This window comes from Branchiostoma lanceolatum, chromosome 6, assembly GCF_035083965.1.
Source record: "Branchiostoma lanceolatum isolate klBraLanc5 chromosome 6, klBraLanc5.hap2, whole genome shotgun sequence".
Taxonomy (NCBI): Eukaryota; Metazoa; Chordata; class Leptocardii; order Amphioxiformes; family Branchiostomatidae; genus Branchiostoma; species Branchiostoma lanceolatum.
The window spans coordinates 10620913-10635634 of NC_089727.1; the positions used below are offsets into that span (position 1 = coordinate 10620913).

The 14722-nt window shown below is 44.3% G+C and overlaps 2 protein-coding genes across 4 annotated transcripts in view; one reads left to right on the forward strand and one right to left on the reverse strand.

Annotated features, from left to right (window-relative positions):
- The window catches only part of LOC136436526 (solute carrier organic anion transporter family member 4A1-like), a 61648-nt gene extending 54008 nt beyond the window's left edge, over positions 1 to 7640 (reverse strand). The window contains exons 1-6 of one of the 2 annotated variants that reach the window (XM_066430550.1): positions 7524 to 7640; positions 6775 to 6871; positions 5630 to 5831; positions 4999 to 5163; positions 4519 to 4594; positions 4106 to 4211 (exon numbers count right to left, since the gene is read on the reverse strand). In XM_066430550.1, the coding sequence (XP_066286647.1) occupies positions 4106 to 4211; positions 4519 to 4594; positions 4999 to 5163; positions 5630 to 5831; positions 6775 to 6800 (575 nt within the window). In that variant the 5' untranslated portion in view covers positions 6801 to 6871; positions 7524 to 7640. Of the gene's footprint in view, positions 1 to 4105; positions 4212 to 4518; positions 4595 to 4998; positions 5164 to 5629; positions 5832 to 6774; positions 6872 to 7523 lie in introns of those variants that run through there. The other variant, XM_066430551.1, reaches the window with a different exon arrangement.
- A 546-nt stretch (positions 7641 to 8186) lies between these two features.
- Positions 8187 to 14352, forward strand: LOC136436527 (protein inturned-like). 2 transcript variants are annotated; one of them, XM_066430554.1, is made up of 5 exons: positions 8187 to 8929; positions 11497 to 11981; positions 12563 to 12648; positions 13482 to 13633; positions 14144 to 14352. In XM_066430554.1, exons 1-4 carry the CDS (start codon positions 8838 to 8840, stop codon positions 13608 to 13610), a joined length of 792 nt encoding a protein of 263 aa, XP_066286651.1. In that variant the 5' UTR covers positions 8187 to 8837; the 3' UTR covers positions 13611 to 13633; positions 14144 to 14352. The 2 variants fall into 2 exon arrangements, with proteins under 2 accessions (XP_066286651.1, XP_066286650.1); XM_066430553.1 differs by lacking the exon at positions 8187 to 8929 and having other exon boundaries at positions 11338 to 11981.
- Positions 14353 to 14722: the final 370 nt, after the last annotated feature.

Sequence of the window (14722 nt, forward strand, 5' to 3'; positions counted from 1 at the left end):
TCACTTCGCGTGATGTGGGGAGGAGTTGTCGGGCAAGACCGCGAGTTTCAAAAATGTCCCGGAGACCATTCCCCTGGGAATGGTCCCCTGGGAGTACTTTTTGAGACAGGTGTCAGGAGGGCCATAGCTGTATTCTGAGGCTAAGGTAAGGCCCCATATCATTGAGCAAAAAGTGACATATAGAGGGGAAAATGCCAAAAGGTGCTCAACCTGGCATAAAGAGACTGCTCCCAATCCGTTTAGGCACCTCAAGTTGTATCTAAAAGCTTTGGGTTTGACTTTGAAGCATGTAATGAGAGTGCAATACTGTGAGTGCACGGGGGGGGGGGGGGGTCAGGTGAGCCATTGGGGCTTATATTTCCCCAGAAATTGGCTTGGTATCCAAGAGTTAGCCCTCACCTAACTCAGTTGAGTCAGGGCTGACTCATTTGAGTCAGGTTTATTTACAAATTCTTCCATTTTAGTGATTTTTGGCCTTTTATAAGAGATTTTATGTCCTTTAGTGACAGTGCAGTGTGCGGTGTCATTGAATGCTTCAAAGTCTATCCTGGCAGCTTTTGAATACAACTTTAGATGGTTTAAGTGTGGAAGAGTAATCTCCTAATGCCAGGGTTAGCAGCTTTTAACTTTTTCTTCTGTTACTGTCACTTTTCTCTAAATAATATGAGACCTTTCATTTGCCTCAGACCACTGAAACAGCTCTGAGGAAAGCACTCTGACACCTGTCTCCCAAAGTATTCCCAGGGGACCATTCCAGGTCAGAGATCTTCCAAACTTGGTCTGGTGCTTGACAACTCTTCTCCGCACTATGTGAAGTGATTGAAATTTGTCAATCTTGAACCTGTGGGGCCTAACAGCATTTGGCCGAGGTTTCATGCTTCAAGATTGACAGCCGTTAATCACTTCGCGTGATGTGGGGAGGAGTTGTCGGGCAAGACCGCGAGTTTCAAAAATGTCCCGGAGACCATTCCCCTGGGAATGGTCCCCTGGGAGTACTTTTTGAGACAGGTGTCAGGAGGGCCATAGCTGTATTCTGAGGCTAAGGTAAGGCCCCATATCATTGAGCAAAAAGTGACATATAGAGGGGAAAATGCCAAAAGGTGCTCAACCTGGCATAAAGAGACTGCTCCCAATCCGTTTAGGCACCTCAAGTTGTATCTAAAAGCTTTGGGTTTGACTTTGAAGCATGTAATGAGAGTGCAATACTGTGAGTGCACGGGGGGGGGGGGGGGTCAGGTGAGCCATTGGGGCTTATATTTCCCCAGAAATTGGCTTGGTATCCAAGAGTTAGCCCTCACCTAACTCAGTTGAGTCAGGGCTGACTCATTTGAGTCAGGTTTATTTACAAATTCTTCCATTTTAGTGATTTTTGGCCTTTTATAAGAGATTTTATGTCCTTTAGTGACAGTGCAGTGTGCGGTGTCATTGAATGCTTCAAAGTCTATCCTGGCAGCTTTTGAATACAACTTTAGATGGTTTAAGTGTGGAAGAGTAATCTCCTAATGCCAGGGTTAGCAGCTTTTAACTTTTTCTTCTGTTACTGTCACTTTTCTCTAAATAATATGAGACCTTTCATTTGCCTCAGACCACTGAAACAGCTCTGAGGAAAGCACTCTGACACCTGTCTCCCAAAGTATTCCCAGGGGACCATTCCAGGTCAGAGATCTTCCAAACTTGGTCTGGTGCTTGACAACTCTTCTCCGCACTATGTGAAGTGATTGAAATTTGTCAATCTTGAACCTGTGGGGCCTAACAGCATTTGGCCGAGGTTTCATGCTTCAAGATTGACAGCCGTTAATCACTTCGCGTGATGTGGGGAGGAGTTGTCGGGCAAGACCGCGAGTTTCAAAAATGTCCCGGAGACCATTCCCCTGGGAATGGTCCCCTGGGAGTACTTTTTGAGACAGGTGTCAGGAGGGCCATAGCTGTATTCTGAGGCTAAGGTAAGGCCCCATATCATTGAGCAAAAAGTGACATATAGAGGGGAAAATGCCAAAAGGTGCTCAACCTGGCATAAAGAGACTGCTCCCAATCCGTTTAGGCACCTCAAGTTGTATCTAAAAGCTTTGGGTTTGACTTTGAAGCATGTAATGAGAGTGCAATACTGTGAGTGCACGGGGGGGGGGGGGGGTCAGGTGAGCCATTGGGGCTTATATTTCCCCAGAAATTGGCTTGGTATCCAAGAGTTAGCCCTCACCTAACTCAGTTGAGTCAGGGCTGACTCATTTGAGTCAGGTTTATTTACAAATTCTTCCATTTTAGTGATTTTTGGCCTTTTATAAGAGATTTTATGTCCTTTAGTGACAGTGCAGTGTGCGGTGTCATTGAATGCTTCAAAGTCTATCCTGGCAGCTTTTGAATACAACTTTAGATGGTTTAAGTGTGGAAGAGTAATCTCCTAATGCCAGGGTTAGCAGCTTTTAACTTTTTCTTCTGTTACTGTCACTTTTCTCTAAATAATATGAGACCTTTCATTTGCCTCAGACCACTGAAACAGCTCTGAGGAAAGCACTCTGACACCTGTCTCCCAAAGTATTCCCAGGGGACCATTCCAGGTCAGAGATCTTCCAAACTTGGTCTGGTGCTTGACAACTCTTCTCCGCACTATGTGAAGTGATTGAAATTTGTCAATCTTGAACCTGTGGGGCCTAACAGCATTTGGCCGAGGTTTCATGCTTCAAGATTGACAGCCGTTAATCACTTCGCGTGATGTGGGGAGGAGTTGTCGGGCAAGACCGCGAGTTTCAAAAATGTCCCGGAGACCATTCCCCTGGGAATGGTCCCCTGGGAGTACTTTTTGAGACAGGTGTCAGGAGGGCCATAGCTGTATTCTGAGGCTAAGGTAAGGCCCCATATCATTGAGCAAAAAGTGACATATAGAGGGGAAAATGCCAAAAGGTGCTCAACCTGGCATAAAGAGACTGCTCCCAATCCGTTTAGGCACCTCAAGTTGTATCTAAAAGCTTTGGGTTTGACTTTGAAGCATGTAATGAGAGTGCAATACTGTGAGTGCACGGGGGGGGGGGGGGGGGTCAGGTGAGCCATTGGGGCTTATATTTCCCCAGAAATTGGCTTGGTATCCAAGAGTTAGCCCTCACCTAACTCAGTTGAGTCAGGGCTGACTCATTTGAGTCAGGTTTATTTACAAATTCTTCCATTTTAGTGATTTTTGGCCTTTTATAAGAGATTTTATGTCCTTTAGTGACAGTGCAGTGTGCGGTGTCATTGAATGCTTCAAAGTCTATCCTGGCAGCTTTTGAATACAACTTTAGATGGTTTAAGTGTGGAAGAGTAATCTCCTAATGCCAGGGTTAGCAGCTTTTAACTTTTTCTTCTGTTACTGTCACTTTTCTCTAAATAATATGAGACCTTTCATTTGCCTCAGACCACTGAAACAGCTCTGAGGAAAGCACTCTGACACCTGTCTCCCAAAGTATTCCCAGGGGACCATTCCAGGTCAGAGATCTTCCAAACTTGGTCTGGTGCTTGACAACTCTTCTCCGCACTATGTGAAGTGATTGAAATTTGTCAATCTTGAACCTGTGGGGCCTAACAGGGGACAGACCGGTAATTGGCGCAGGCGCAGAAGGTCAACTTTTAGCCCATGGAAATAGGTTTGGTACCCTTGGTAAAGGTAGCTGTAAAGGGGCTTTTTTCCAGGATATGTTGATATTTTGTAGCTGGATTTTACAGGTAAGGGTTTTTACCTTCTTATTAAGTTGAAAAATCAGACTTTCATCCATGTTTGTGGTGTCTGTAGGCCTGCAAAGTTTGCTGTTTTTGTGTGATTATCAGGTGGAGAAGGGGGTCAGAGGTCAACTTTGGCAAACAAGCTCGGATTCGTAGGGGTTCCGCCGATTAGAAAGTTGAAATTTTGCTCTAGATTGAAACTTTGGGGGCCTGACAGCCCTGCCAATGCATGTTTTTCATGGACTAAAACTCTGGTAGGTGACTTTTGACAGCTTCTTTCTTACATGATTGCCATATATTAAGATAGGAAGCTTAATTACTGTTCTGTGGCCTAGAGACTAGTTTTTCGACTGGAGCCAGACCAGCATTCTTAAGACCGGATATGACGCAATATTTAGCTATTACAATTGATTACCTCGCCTGACACTGCGTAGTGTTGGTGGAGTTGCCATCGTATGGGTCACCACCGGAACAGAGGGAGTCGTTTTTTTCACTGGCAGTCAACACACCGTCATAGTAACCTGGGGACGAGATTGTATACTGTTATAATGACAGACGTAGTCTGGGAACGAGGCATAGGTCATTGCTAAAATGATTTGCATGATGGGAACGAACGTTGTCCGTCATATTGTAACGTCCCATTGCAGCGACATTCGAGTGAATTACCGTTAACTGTCTCATACTGAGGAAAATGAAATACCTTCACTGTGGATCTACATTTTGGTCAGTTTCTTTGTTAGCAGCCCCTTATTTAACCCCTATTTCGTACATCTCAGATAAATTCTAATATATTCAGTGGTCCAGACAAAACGGAGTTGTGATTGTTACCTGTCGTAAAGTGCGGGAGAGAAAATATGATGCATCCGACTCCGAACAGCAGGGTCCCCAGGCCGAGCCACAGGCCCTGGAGGAAGATTCAAACATTTTGTTTGTTTGTTTGTTTGTTTGTTTGTTTGTTTGAACCTTTGTTTATTCATGATAAGCTCAAAACGGTACGCAGGCCGCTGTTCATTGAGGTCATGAGGGAAGAGGTAAGGACAGATATAATATAACAGAGATACTCTATCATTTGTGTCCTAATAACTCTATCAACATATATTATCAACTTGACTCAATAGGCACGTTTGACTTTGTGGAACAAACACTGTCAAGATTTTCCGCACAAAGCAATTTTGACCTACCATCCGGTAAGCTTTTTGTTGGATCATGGATTATTCCGACTAAATAACGCTTCCAGACTATAGCTAGATCATAGTTTAACCGCCAAAAACAACAACATTCATCTGCTTGGAGGCTATTGAAACGTACCTTGCGCGCAGTGCGCATGCCTCCGTAGTACGTGACAACGGGGATGAGGATGACGCCGAAGATGTCGTACGTGATGACCAGCAGGGCGCTCTGTGTGCTGGACAGGCCGAACCGGAACTCCAGGGTCGACAGGATGATCGGCACGAACCCAAATGTGATGGCACCCTGGAAAAACGCGCATGCGCATGTCAGCTGTCATCTTCAGGAAAGCAACATTTATCTCTCCATCAATTTTGAACTCGCCCAAAAGCCACTGATCTGCTGATCGTAAGAAAAGGTGCGACGTGCATACTGGTTTTTAAAAATTACTCAGTGTAAAGCCCCGTTCTAAAGTAATGCATCCGTTTCCAATAACGTTCAAATGTGATGAGCCAACGTAGCAGGGATCAAAGCACTCTATCTAACTAATCTCTAAACAGATCTATATGGTTGCTAGAAGACCGTAATTTGTCTCCGGTAATACATGTGCACTTAAAAAAGTGTATATTTCAACATCTGCATGCCTCACTTGACGGTCAAAACTGCCAAACACTTCCATAACACACAAGCAAATTCATAGATCTGATTCTTCCACGATCTGTTCAATTATCTATAGCCAGCACATCCTACATCTTATACTTTTAACACTTACTGCCAGACCAGCTCCGATGCACATGTAGACCAGAAGCCATCGCGGTGAGTTGAAGACCTGTAGAAACCCCGGTGTGAAGCGCCCCCAGCCGAACCTTGTGCGCGGTACAGACGTCATCTTTGTAACTTTGGCCGTTGGAGTGTAGGGCGCCTCGTCCAGGGACAGGCGGAGGGTGCTATAGTTCGGCTGGTTGTTATGTTTACTGGTTGGTGAAATCATGACGGTATCCGGGTTAAGAATACTGAACAAAACAACACCTAGTCCCTACCCGGACATGCCCCCAGTAGAGGTCACACTAGTAGGGGTACAAAAACTCCAGCCAGGTATCAACCCTGCTAAGGCCTCCGGTCCTGATCTGGTGCCTTGTAGGATCCTGAGGGACTATGCGACTGAAATCAGCCCCATTCTACACATTATTTTCAACCAATCACTGGAGAGTGGACAAGTCCCGGCGGACTGGAGGAGCGCCTTTATCAACCCCATATTCAAAAAGGGGGATAGGAGTGCCCTTTCAAATTACCGGCCTGTCTCACTCACCTGTGTTTGCTGTAAACTGTTAGAACGCATTTTATTTTCGGCCACTATGAAACATTTAGAAAACCACCACATTCTACTCCCCACCCAACATGGATTCAGGCCAAGCATTCTTGTGAGTCCCAGCTGATAACGACCTTGCACGACTTAACCTCATGGTCGTGAGTCAGGTCACCACCCAGTGTAGCAACATGTACATAGCACCATTTGTTACCCACTTATTTATATATTTATCGTTGCACCAGTTATGTTTATCTTTTCTCGGATTTTTTTTTTCACCATCACCACCTGCTGCAGCTGGGCGTGACCCTGACATTTCATCCTCGGCGTTATGTCCCTCGCGGGGCTTTGCCGAGTACTGTGTAGATGTAGATGTGGCCATGTGGGGTTGCAATGGTTTACAATAAGAACAATGGGGTTTGTCTTATGTTATTATAAATTATTTGATTGGATTTATTAGTTTGGCTGTTGAATACATACGGCCAGTACATACAGCCAGGGCTACCCAGCTGAGCCGGAGGCTATTACAAAGTGCTAACCCTGGTGACTGAATAGAATACACAGGTGGTTACAAGGCATGTATAAAAGTGTTTCCAAAGTACTTTACTTACCTCATAAGGGCGTCATCGGCCGCCATTTTCAGGGGATGTCCCGTATGTTCCCTTCAAGGCGTGGGTTGGACAAAGGTGTGACGACCCAAGTTGTCTCCTTGCGAAGTAACATTTCCACGTTAGCGGGAAACAGACAATCAAACATTCATGACATTTTGTGTTCTCTCGTTTAGAACAAAAATCAATCCACCCACCCCTCCCCGTTCTCTAGTGTGACTTCATTGATGAATGGACGCTCCACGCCTGATGTACAATGTACAAGTTTACGGTGTTTTTTGGCAGTACTAGTCATTCATGTAGCGCTCTTACGGCAGTAGAAATAAAACGAACGTCGATTTTCTACATTGGTAATGTTCAATACAACTTCTGGCCGGGACATGATTTTGATTTCAAGACTTGTCGTCGTCAACCAGATCATACCACAAGGTCGCAGAACAATGTATCCATTCCTATAAGAGCGAGAAAAACCGATACGCACCCAGAATCTTCCTTTATTTCTCAACATTTTGTACACTGTACCTTAGTCCCAAACTTTTTTGGTATTTCTCTCGTGCACCCGACTGTAATTTCTACCTCGTCGAAATGAAAGCCCCATATACTAGTATGTGTTCTGCTACCATCTTGAGCAATACAGTCGCCACCCACCCCAGCTCCCATTTAATAGAAAACGACAACACAACAAAAGAAAGCAACAAATGACTACGATAACTTTCGCGGGTGAAATGGGGACGGATTGTGTAATAAAGTACCTTTGGTTGGGAAAATCCTTCCAATTCCAACAAAGAGCGTGATGTTGCTACGATTCCAGCCACCTCCAAACGAACACAGTATGCACCGGTCGGTACCAATATCATAAGCTTTAGACAACTCTTGGAAAGGCCTACAAATGGAGGAAAAACCCGTTTATCAACTTTGCAACAAAAATGTCACTACGAAACTCATTCGGACTTAAGGGTCGTGACGGGTCGTCACATCCGCTGAAGACCACTGAAACCGTCAACGATTCTTCATGCAAATTATGTCAGAGGGCGAGGAACTCTGCTGCTATGGATGATTGACCAATATTTGCATGATTTAGTGTATTAGATTTGGCTGATCAGTGCTTCTGCTCCAGTTGCTAATTTAGGAGGGACAGAGAGGAGATAGAGTGGGAGTGTGAAACGTGACAAACGCATGGCAATAATGTTTTGGAAAATGTAGCGTCGGTGCGGGGGTTGCTGGGTTGTACCAAACCTTCCTGAAACTAGTAAGAGTTTCAAAACTCGAATCACCATAGTTAGTTTGAACAGCAAAGAAAGGTCTAGCGTCAGCTACTTTAAAAAGGTACTAGCTATCGTGTGAGTTAGAAAAACACTCAGTCTGATGGAATGCGCGGTGTCATATGAAATACGTCATGCATTGCGCTTCCAGGTAACTTGTTGTTATTACTTCAGGAGTTTGTTCTTTTGTGTTAATGGCTGTGAACCCATTTCATTGCTTTGTATAAAGGAGAGTCGAGGATAAGGATTACATAGCACACCTCGACATGTATGCATGACCCAAAGTTGACGATAATTGGTAGCGCACGATAACTGGTAGTGCTGCGTTAGTTCGTAACTGGGAGACACTGGTTCCATATCCTAGGAAGGGCATCTCGATCGTGAAAATCATGAAAAGGGGGGTCCTGTATGCACGTCCAATGAAGGGCTAACACCCCCGGTCTCCCTGTAAAAGTATATACCCTGCTACTGAAACAGCAAGGATGCTGTCCTGTGTGCCACTAGGTACCATACGGGTCCAAACGAACTAACTAATAAACGCTAGATTGCCGTTGCTGTCCCTTGAGCCCCTCGGCAATGCCCTCCAGTGTGCCATTTTAATACCACGCCCTGCGACGTACCCGCCACGCCCTGTCGTGTGCCCCCCACCACGCCTCCATGCGTATACGTGACGAGTAGCCTTGAGTAGGCTGAGCCTTGACGGCTTTGTCCTGGCGGCTTATTTTGCAGCGCACAGAACAACTGGTCAGTTGGATCCAGGCAGTTGGGAGGGCTGACCACAGCGGACCGACAGCGGCTGTCAGAATGTTCGCCAGTCGTGGGCCGTTCTCTCCGCACTACTTCAACAGGAAAACCTTCTCAGACTTCGACTCCATCAATGTCATCTTGGCCAAATGGTAAGTGTACGAGGGGCATTCAATGATTTTGAGACCTCACACAGACATAAGGGCCGGTACACAACGCAAATGTCGGGGCTCAGTTATGAAAGATGAAGCCTTTCATGAATGTTCACTTCCTGTACTCATAACTTGACAGGCGACGCCTCTTTAGAATTCAGTAACGTCACGCGTAGGTAAGAGAGAAGGCCAAACCTTGGACGATTCAGCTGCGACCTGATGTGTGTGGGTCAACTTTAGGGTTCTCCTTGAACTAGTAATACTGTACACTCGCTTCTTTCCGGTATATATATATACGAATGGATTCCTGATCAAAGTCCTCGTAGCTTTTATAGCATGAAGAACACAAAAATCGACGCCCGCAGCTCTGATCACAGTTCTAGCGTCTTCCTAATTTAACCGTAATTTAACCCGTGTTCTGACCTACTGATTTCAGAAGAGCGTCGCCTGCAAAGTAATGACCACATTGATTTTGAGCTTTGGTGTCATTTTATAAAAGGCTCGATACATAATATACACGGTCCTAAGGTTGTGCCTCTTGTTTCTGTGTGATGCAAAGAACTTCTTGAACGCTCCTCTTGTATGTTTCACCATAAGTTAACATGAGGATTCCGAGTACAGATATGACACAATCCAACGAATTTCGAAAAGGGGAAAGTGAATGATAATTACTACATTCGTACCGTAGTTTGAACACGTGTCATCTTTGTCATTTCTTTCTGAATGATGTGTTTATCAGAAATGCTATCATATAGATAGATATGATGATGATGAGATATATAGATGTGATAATATGACGGTTACGCGAATATACGATGGTCAGGCCGGCAGTGGCGGACTGACTGTGACATGTGCGGTGGCTTTAGGATCAGTTCCGCAGGATGGCAGCCCAAAAGCAACCATAGAATGATAAAAGCGAACATGCCGGAGCATCGGGATGCGGAATTTGGTCGTTTGCTTTGCTTTGTCCATGTTTATCACCATAAGAAACGGAAAACGGAAACTTTGAGACAATCTGATTATCGTTAAGTACGTCCTGTTTGCGTAGTCATTACAATCAATCGCTTCGGTACTCAAGAATCTGTAAGGCCTGACGTGGCGGACTATACATATACTCAAGTGTATACCGAATCAGTCAATAGCTCAGCTTAATGAATGTCTTCATTAAATGGACCATGTTACAGGGCTTTATCATATCTCACAAAAATGGCTAACCATGCACCAGATGTGTTAAACATCAGAGGAAAAACCGTTTTAAATTCTGCAAAATAACAGCAATATATGCAGCTAGCAAACTTCCGCAATTTTGCCCCTCCTGTACTTGGTGGAAAAGAGTACAACTCTATGATTATAGTTTTATAGAGGACAAACGCGATTTTAAGACCCCAATTCTGGGTTGATAACTCTGGTAATTGTGATGAAGGCATGACTATTTCTCATTCTTTTCTGAGCTGATATTTTGTACTTTGTTGTTGGTACGTCCACTAGTATATCTTGAGTCTTGAATGAAGTGAATCATTTTGCCAGTGGGTTGCTCCAGCGCTTAGCCTGGAATCCAGACCTATTATAGCTCTCCAGGCTACCAGTGCTGGGATCTACTGGTTGTTACAAACCAGTTGGGGGTGGGGTCAAATCGCGGCCTAGCTGCGGACGTACAGCCGTTCTTTGGAAGACAGATTACTCACAAGTCACTTAAAACGTGAGGATTACACGCTTCACGCAAACACAACATCTGAAAACACGGTAAACATTTACTCGGTGTTGCCACGGGTGTTAGAGTGTGTACAGTTGGAATAATCCCACATGATACAGCCATGCGTGTGTGACAACTCTTCGCATGGAGGCTACTTTGTTCATCCGACGTTAAGTTCTACTTTCTCGTTTGTTTGATCTCATTTTACTACTGTAAGGACAGTTTTTCACACTGCGGGTTTGACTTTGCCCAATTTCTGGAATTTTGCCCTGTATCTTTGAATATCTTTGAATATCTCTTCACTTATCAATTGTTGGCACTTTCAACGCCATCAAGTCTTTGATTCTCTATAGAAAACAATTGTAGAAACGAAAAGTATGATATAAAAGACAACAAAGCACACACAATCTAAAACAAAGGAATGAGAACAATCTGTGTATATCTACATGATTATTGTTATCTCAACTCGAACGTCGTAACTAGAATGAGAACACTATCGCTACATCACGCGTACCCGAGAGAAGATGTGATACTATTGTCTGGTACTACAGCTGCCCCGAACTACAATAGTTCCTAACTTCGTGCAAGCATAGCATCTAGAGAGTCCCGTCTGCTGTGGTTGCACAGGAAACATATCCCCGCGAATTTTGTCTCAGAGGAGGCTGTTTTCCCACAAGCTATGTAGGATCATGTAGGGCCAAGTGTCCTTTCAACTCATGACGTCACTAATCCATAGATTCGGCTTGTAGTCTGATCTACACCATAGTGCACCACGCATGGATGACGTAACCGTAGTTTACGTAACATCAGGGTTTGAATGTCCTAAAACTGACTTCCTAATTTTCTGCATGTTCGTTATTTTCATCCTGAACAGCACGCTTCCACCAGTATGGGCTGACAAGGTTCAATCGGACGGATCTCTGTTTTACCTGGAGCCGTTCTACAGCAACCTGGCCACGGAAACAAGAACACTGCAGAGCACGTCCAAACCGCTAGGTGACCAGACACAAGGACTACATGCTGAACACTGGACACAAGAAACCACGCCCAAACTGCCTGATGAAATCCGTGGGAAGTGCAGCCCCATAAGTCGAATGAAGGCATTGATCCAGAGGGTCTCAAAAAGGAAACAGAAAATCGTTGTCTCTGCAAAACGTGATGACAAGAGGAAGGAACCAACTCACGACTACACGTACCACGTGTGGTTAGAGGTAGAGCTGACGAAGTCTACGGCACAGGGCAAGCCTCTGCTGGAGAGGTTACTAGGAATCATCCCCGGGGTTCGGGGCAGGTGGAACATCGTGGTGGCGGGCCTGGTACCTCACGGGCCCGCTGACCGGACAGGACAAATCACACCAGGTGGGAACCTATAGTTATAACTTATAATGCACTAAAGTCATAAACAATGCGAAAAGTGTACTGTAGGGTGATGAAAGCTTATACTAGTATATAATCATGGTAAGTATGATGAAATGTTCAGTCAACACTTTTCAACAGCCTTCCTCGCATATTGCTGACACACTCACTTCTGACACGTTAAAGAAAAGTTTAACGTAATACTTGGGAAGACGAAGGCCAAGGTCGATTGTGGGCCTTCTATCAGTTTTCCTCGGTACTGGCCAGAACAACTGTTTTGTTAGTCTCCAAGCAGACCTACGGGTTGGCAAAGACCGTATCCAACAGGCAGAAGGAGTTTTTATAGAAGAGAACCTACCAATGGGTTGGCTATGAGACTTGGGTTGGCTATAAAAACTCCTTCTGCCTGTTGGATACGGTATTTGCCAACCCGTAGGTCTGCTTGGAGACTACTGTTTTGTATCTTCAGTTCTGTACACGATGTGGTCTTGACGTTTGGTAGCAGATGACTTTTGACGTTGTTGTACTAGCACACAAGACATCTCCATATATCATTTTTAATACACTGTCACACTTCCCTTCAGGAGACGGTATAGTGGCTGTGAACGACATCAGCGTCACCCTCAATAATATCAACGACTTGCTGGCCGCCATTGACAAGCCCATGGAGGTAGGGCCTTAGCGTTCCGTCCCAAAAATCTGTATGTTGGTAATTCTATTGCTCTCACCGACATTTTAGCCAGTCAAAAGTTGATATTCTTTACAATGTTGATAATAATGAGAGTCACTACAGTGGCTGGTATTCCCATTCCGATTGATTATGCAAAGTAGGACCTAATTTTTATAATGCTTTAATATGAAATGTGACTAGTATCATGCCCGTAGCCAGGATTTTGAATGGGGGGGTTCTTTTTAATTTTTAGGGGACCAGCGAGCGCCGTAGGCGCGAGACGAGCGCCGCAGGTGCGAGCTTCCTAGGGGGGTCCGGGGGTATGCCCCCCCGGGAAATTTTAAAATTTGAACCTTCTGATATGGCATTTCCTGTGTTTTTGAGAGGATTTCAAAGGAAGAAATCAGGGACAAAGTTAGCAGTTTTTCTAGGATTTCAGCTCCGTTGGTGATACAAATAGATCCACCTTGAAAAAAACCCTTGGACGTTAAAAAGTGGACCCTTGAGCGTTTCAATTTCTAAGAATTGAACCTTCTGAAAGGGCATTTCCTGTGTTTTTGAGAGAATTTCAGAGGAAAAATCAGAGACAAAGTTTTTTCTAGGATCCTAGCCTCAGTGGCATTGCTGGTGATACAAATAAGTCCACCATGAAAAAAATCTTGAACATTAAAAAGTGGACCTTCAAGCCTGTGAGAGTGGACCTTCAAGCCAAAGGGGGGGTTCGTCCGAACCCCCCGAACCCCCCCTGGCTACGGGCATGAGTATGATCATAGAGATTGTGTTCATAGTCAAGTGTGCACACCTCAATTTGGCTGTTACATATACTGTTGTAGGTCAAGGTGACGATGAAGACAACACGAGCCTTGACAGTGGACAGCGGTAATAGAGGTTGTTCACTGAAGGACTCCCCATCAAATCCCTCCGCAGATGGTTCAGCTGCCCTGACCTGTCTGCATATGTAGTACTGTACACAACACAACATAGGGTAGGTACATGTAAACATTTATGCAAACTAGAAAGCCAAATAAAACATACTTAGGCTGTCTTCCTTGTTCCCAACTGAGGAACATTGTCTCTAATCTCCCTAGTAGTGCACATTTTTAACCCTTTGCCTCCAAAAAGGTATACAAATAGAAAGAGGCTCTAGATGCGGCAAAAACACTTGGATCTTTTCCATTACTGCTGTTCTCCAGTAAACACGGGCCTTCTTCCTTTCTATAAACACCTTCTGCTTGGTAATTCAAGGATGTTTTGGAATGTTTCATTTGACATTCTATGGCTTTGACAGGATAAGTGGTGTCTGACTTTTGCTAGCAATGCCACCTATCAGGAAAAGGGACCACTGCAATAAGCTACAGACAGGCTTGTATATACATGATCTGTCAAACTTGTGCAATGAAGTTGATCTGTTAACTGTGAAGCTGAACGACACAAAAATGAAGTTTCTACTTCAGAACTTTTAATGATAATTCGTCTTGTTCTTCACAATTTGCAGGAGACTGTCACCGGACGTCAGGCAAAAGTTTGCTTGTAAGATTAAACTGATGTAAGAGCTGCTGAGATGGCCTTCAAACTTTTGCTTGGAACAGAACCTACCAATGGGGTATGAACCAAATTCGCAAAACAAGAATAGAATTCTTGCAAATTTTCTTACAGACTTCCTGTATTTCAAACTCTGTTAACAGATTAAGGTTTCAAACAATTGATGTACCGGTAAGGATGTGAATTTAACATTGTCTTCTTTGTCCAGTTTATTGATGTACTTGACCGTGATTGTTTTATGATTAAAATATGATGTTGAAAATACAAGTGTCCCGACGTATTTCAGTTTAACGTTGTTAAACTGCATTTTTTGGATACTTTTTTCAGCGCTATAATCTGAAACACTATATCAATTTTCCTCGGCCTAAATGCACATCTTACTGGTGCACACATGCATGTAGAAGTTTACGGACTCCATCAGGGCAGGGAGCTGGCTATATCACATTTAAACAACTTGTCACACCGAAACCATTCATATCTTATTCTCCAAGCAGAGGTTTCGACCAGGGGGCTAGTAGTGGCTGGGATTTTT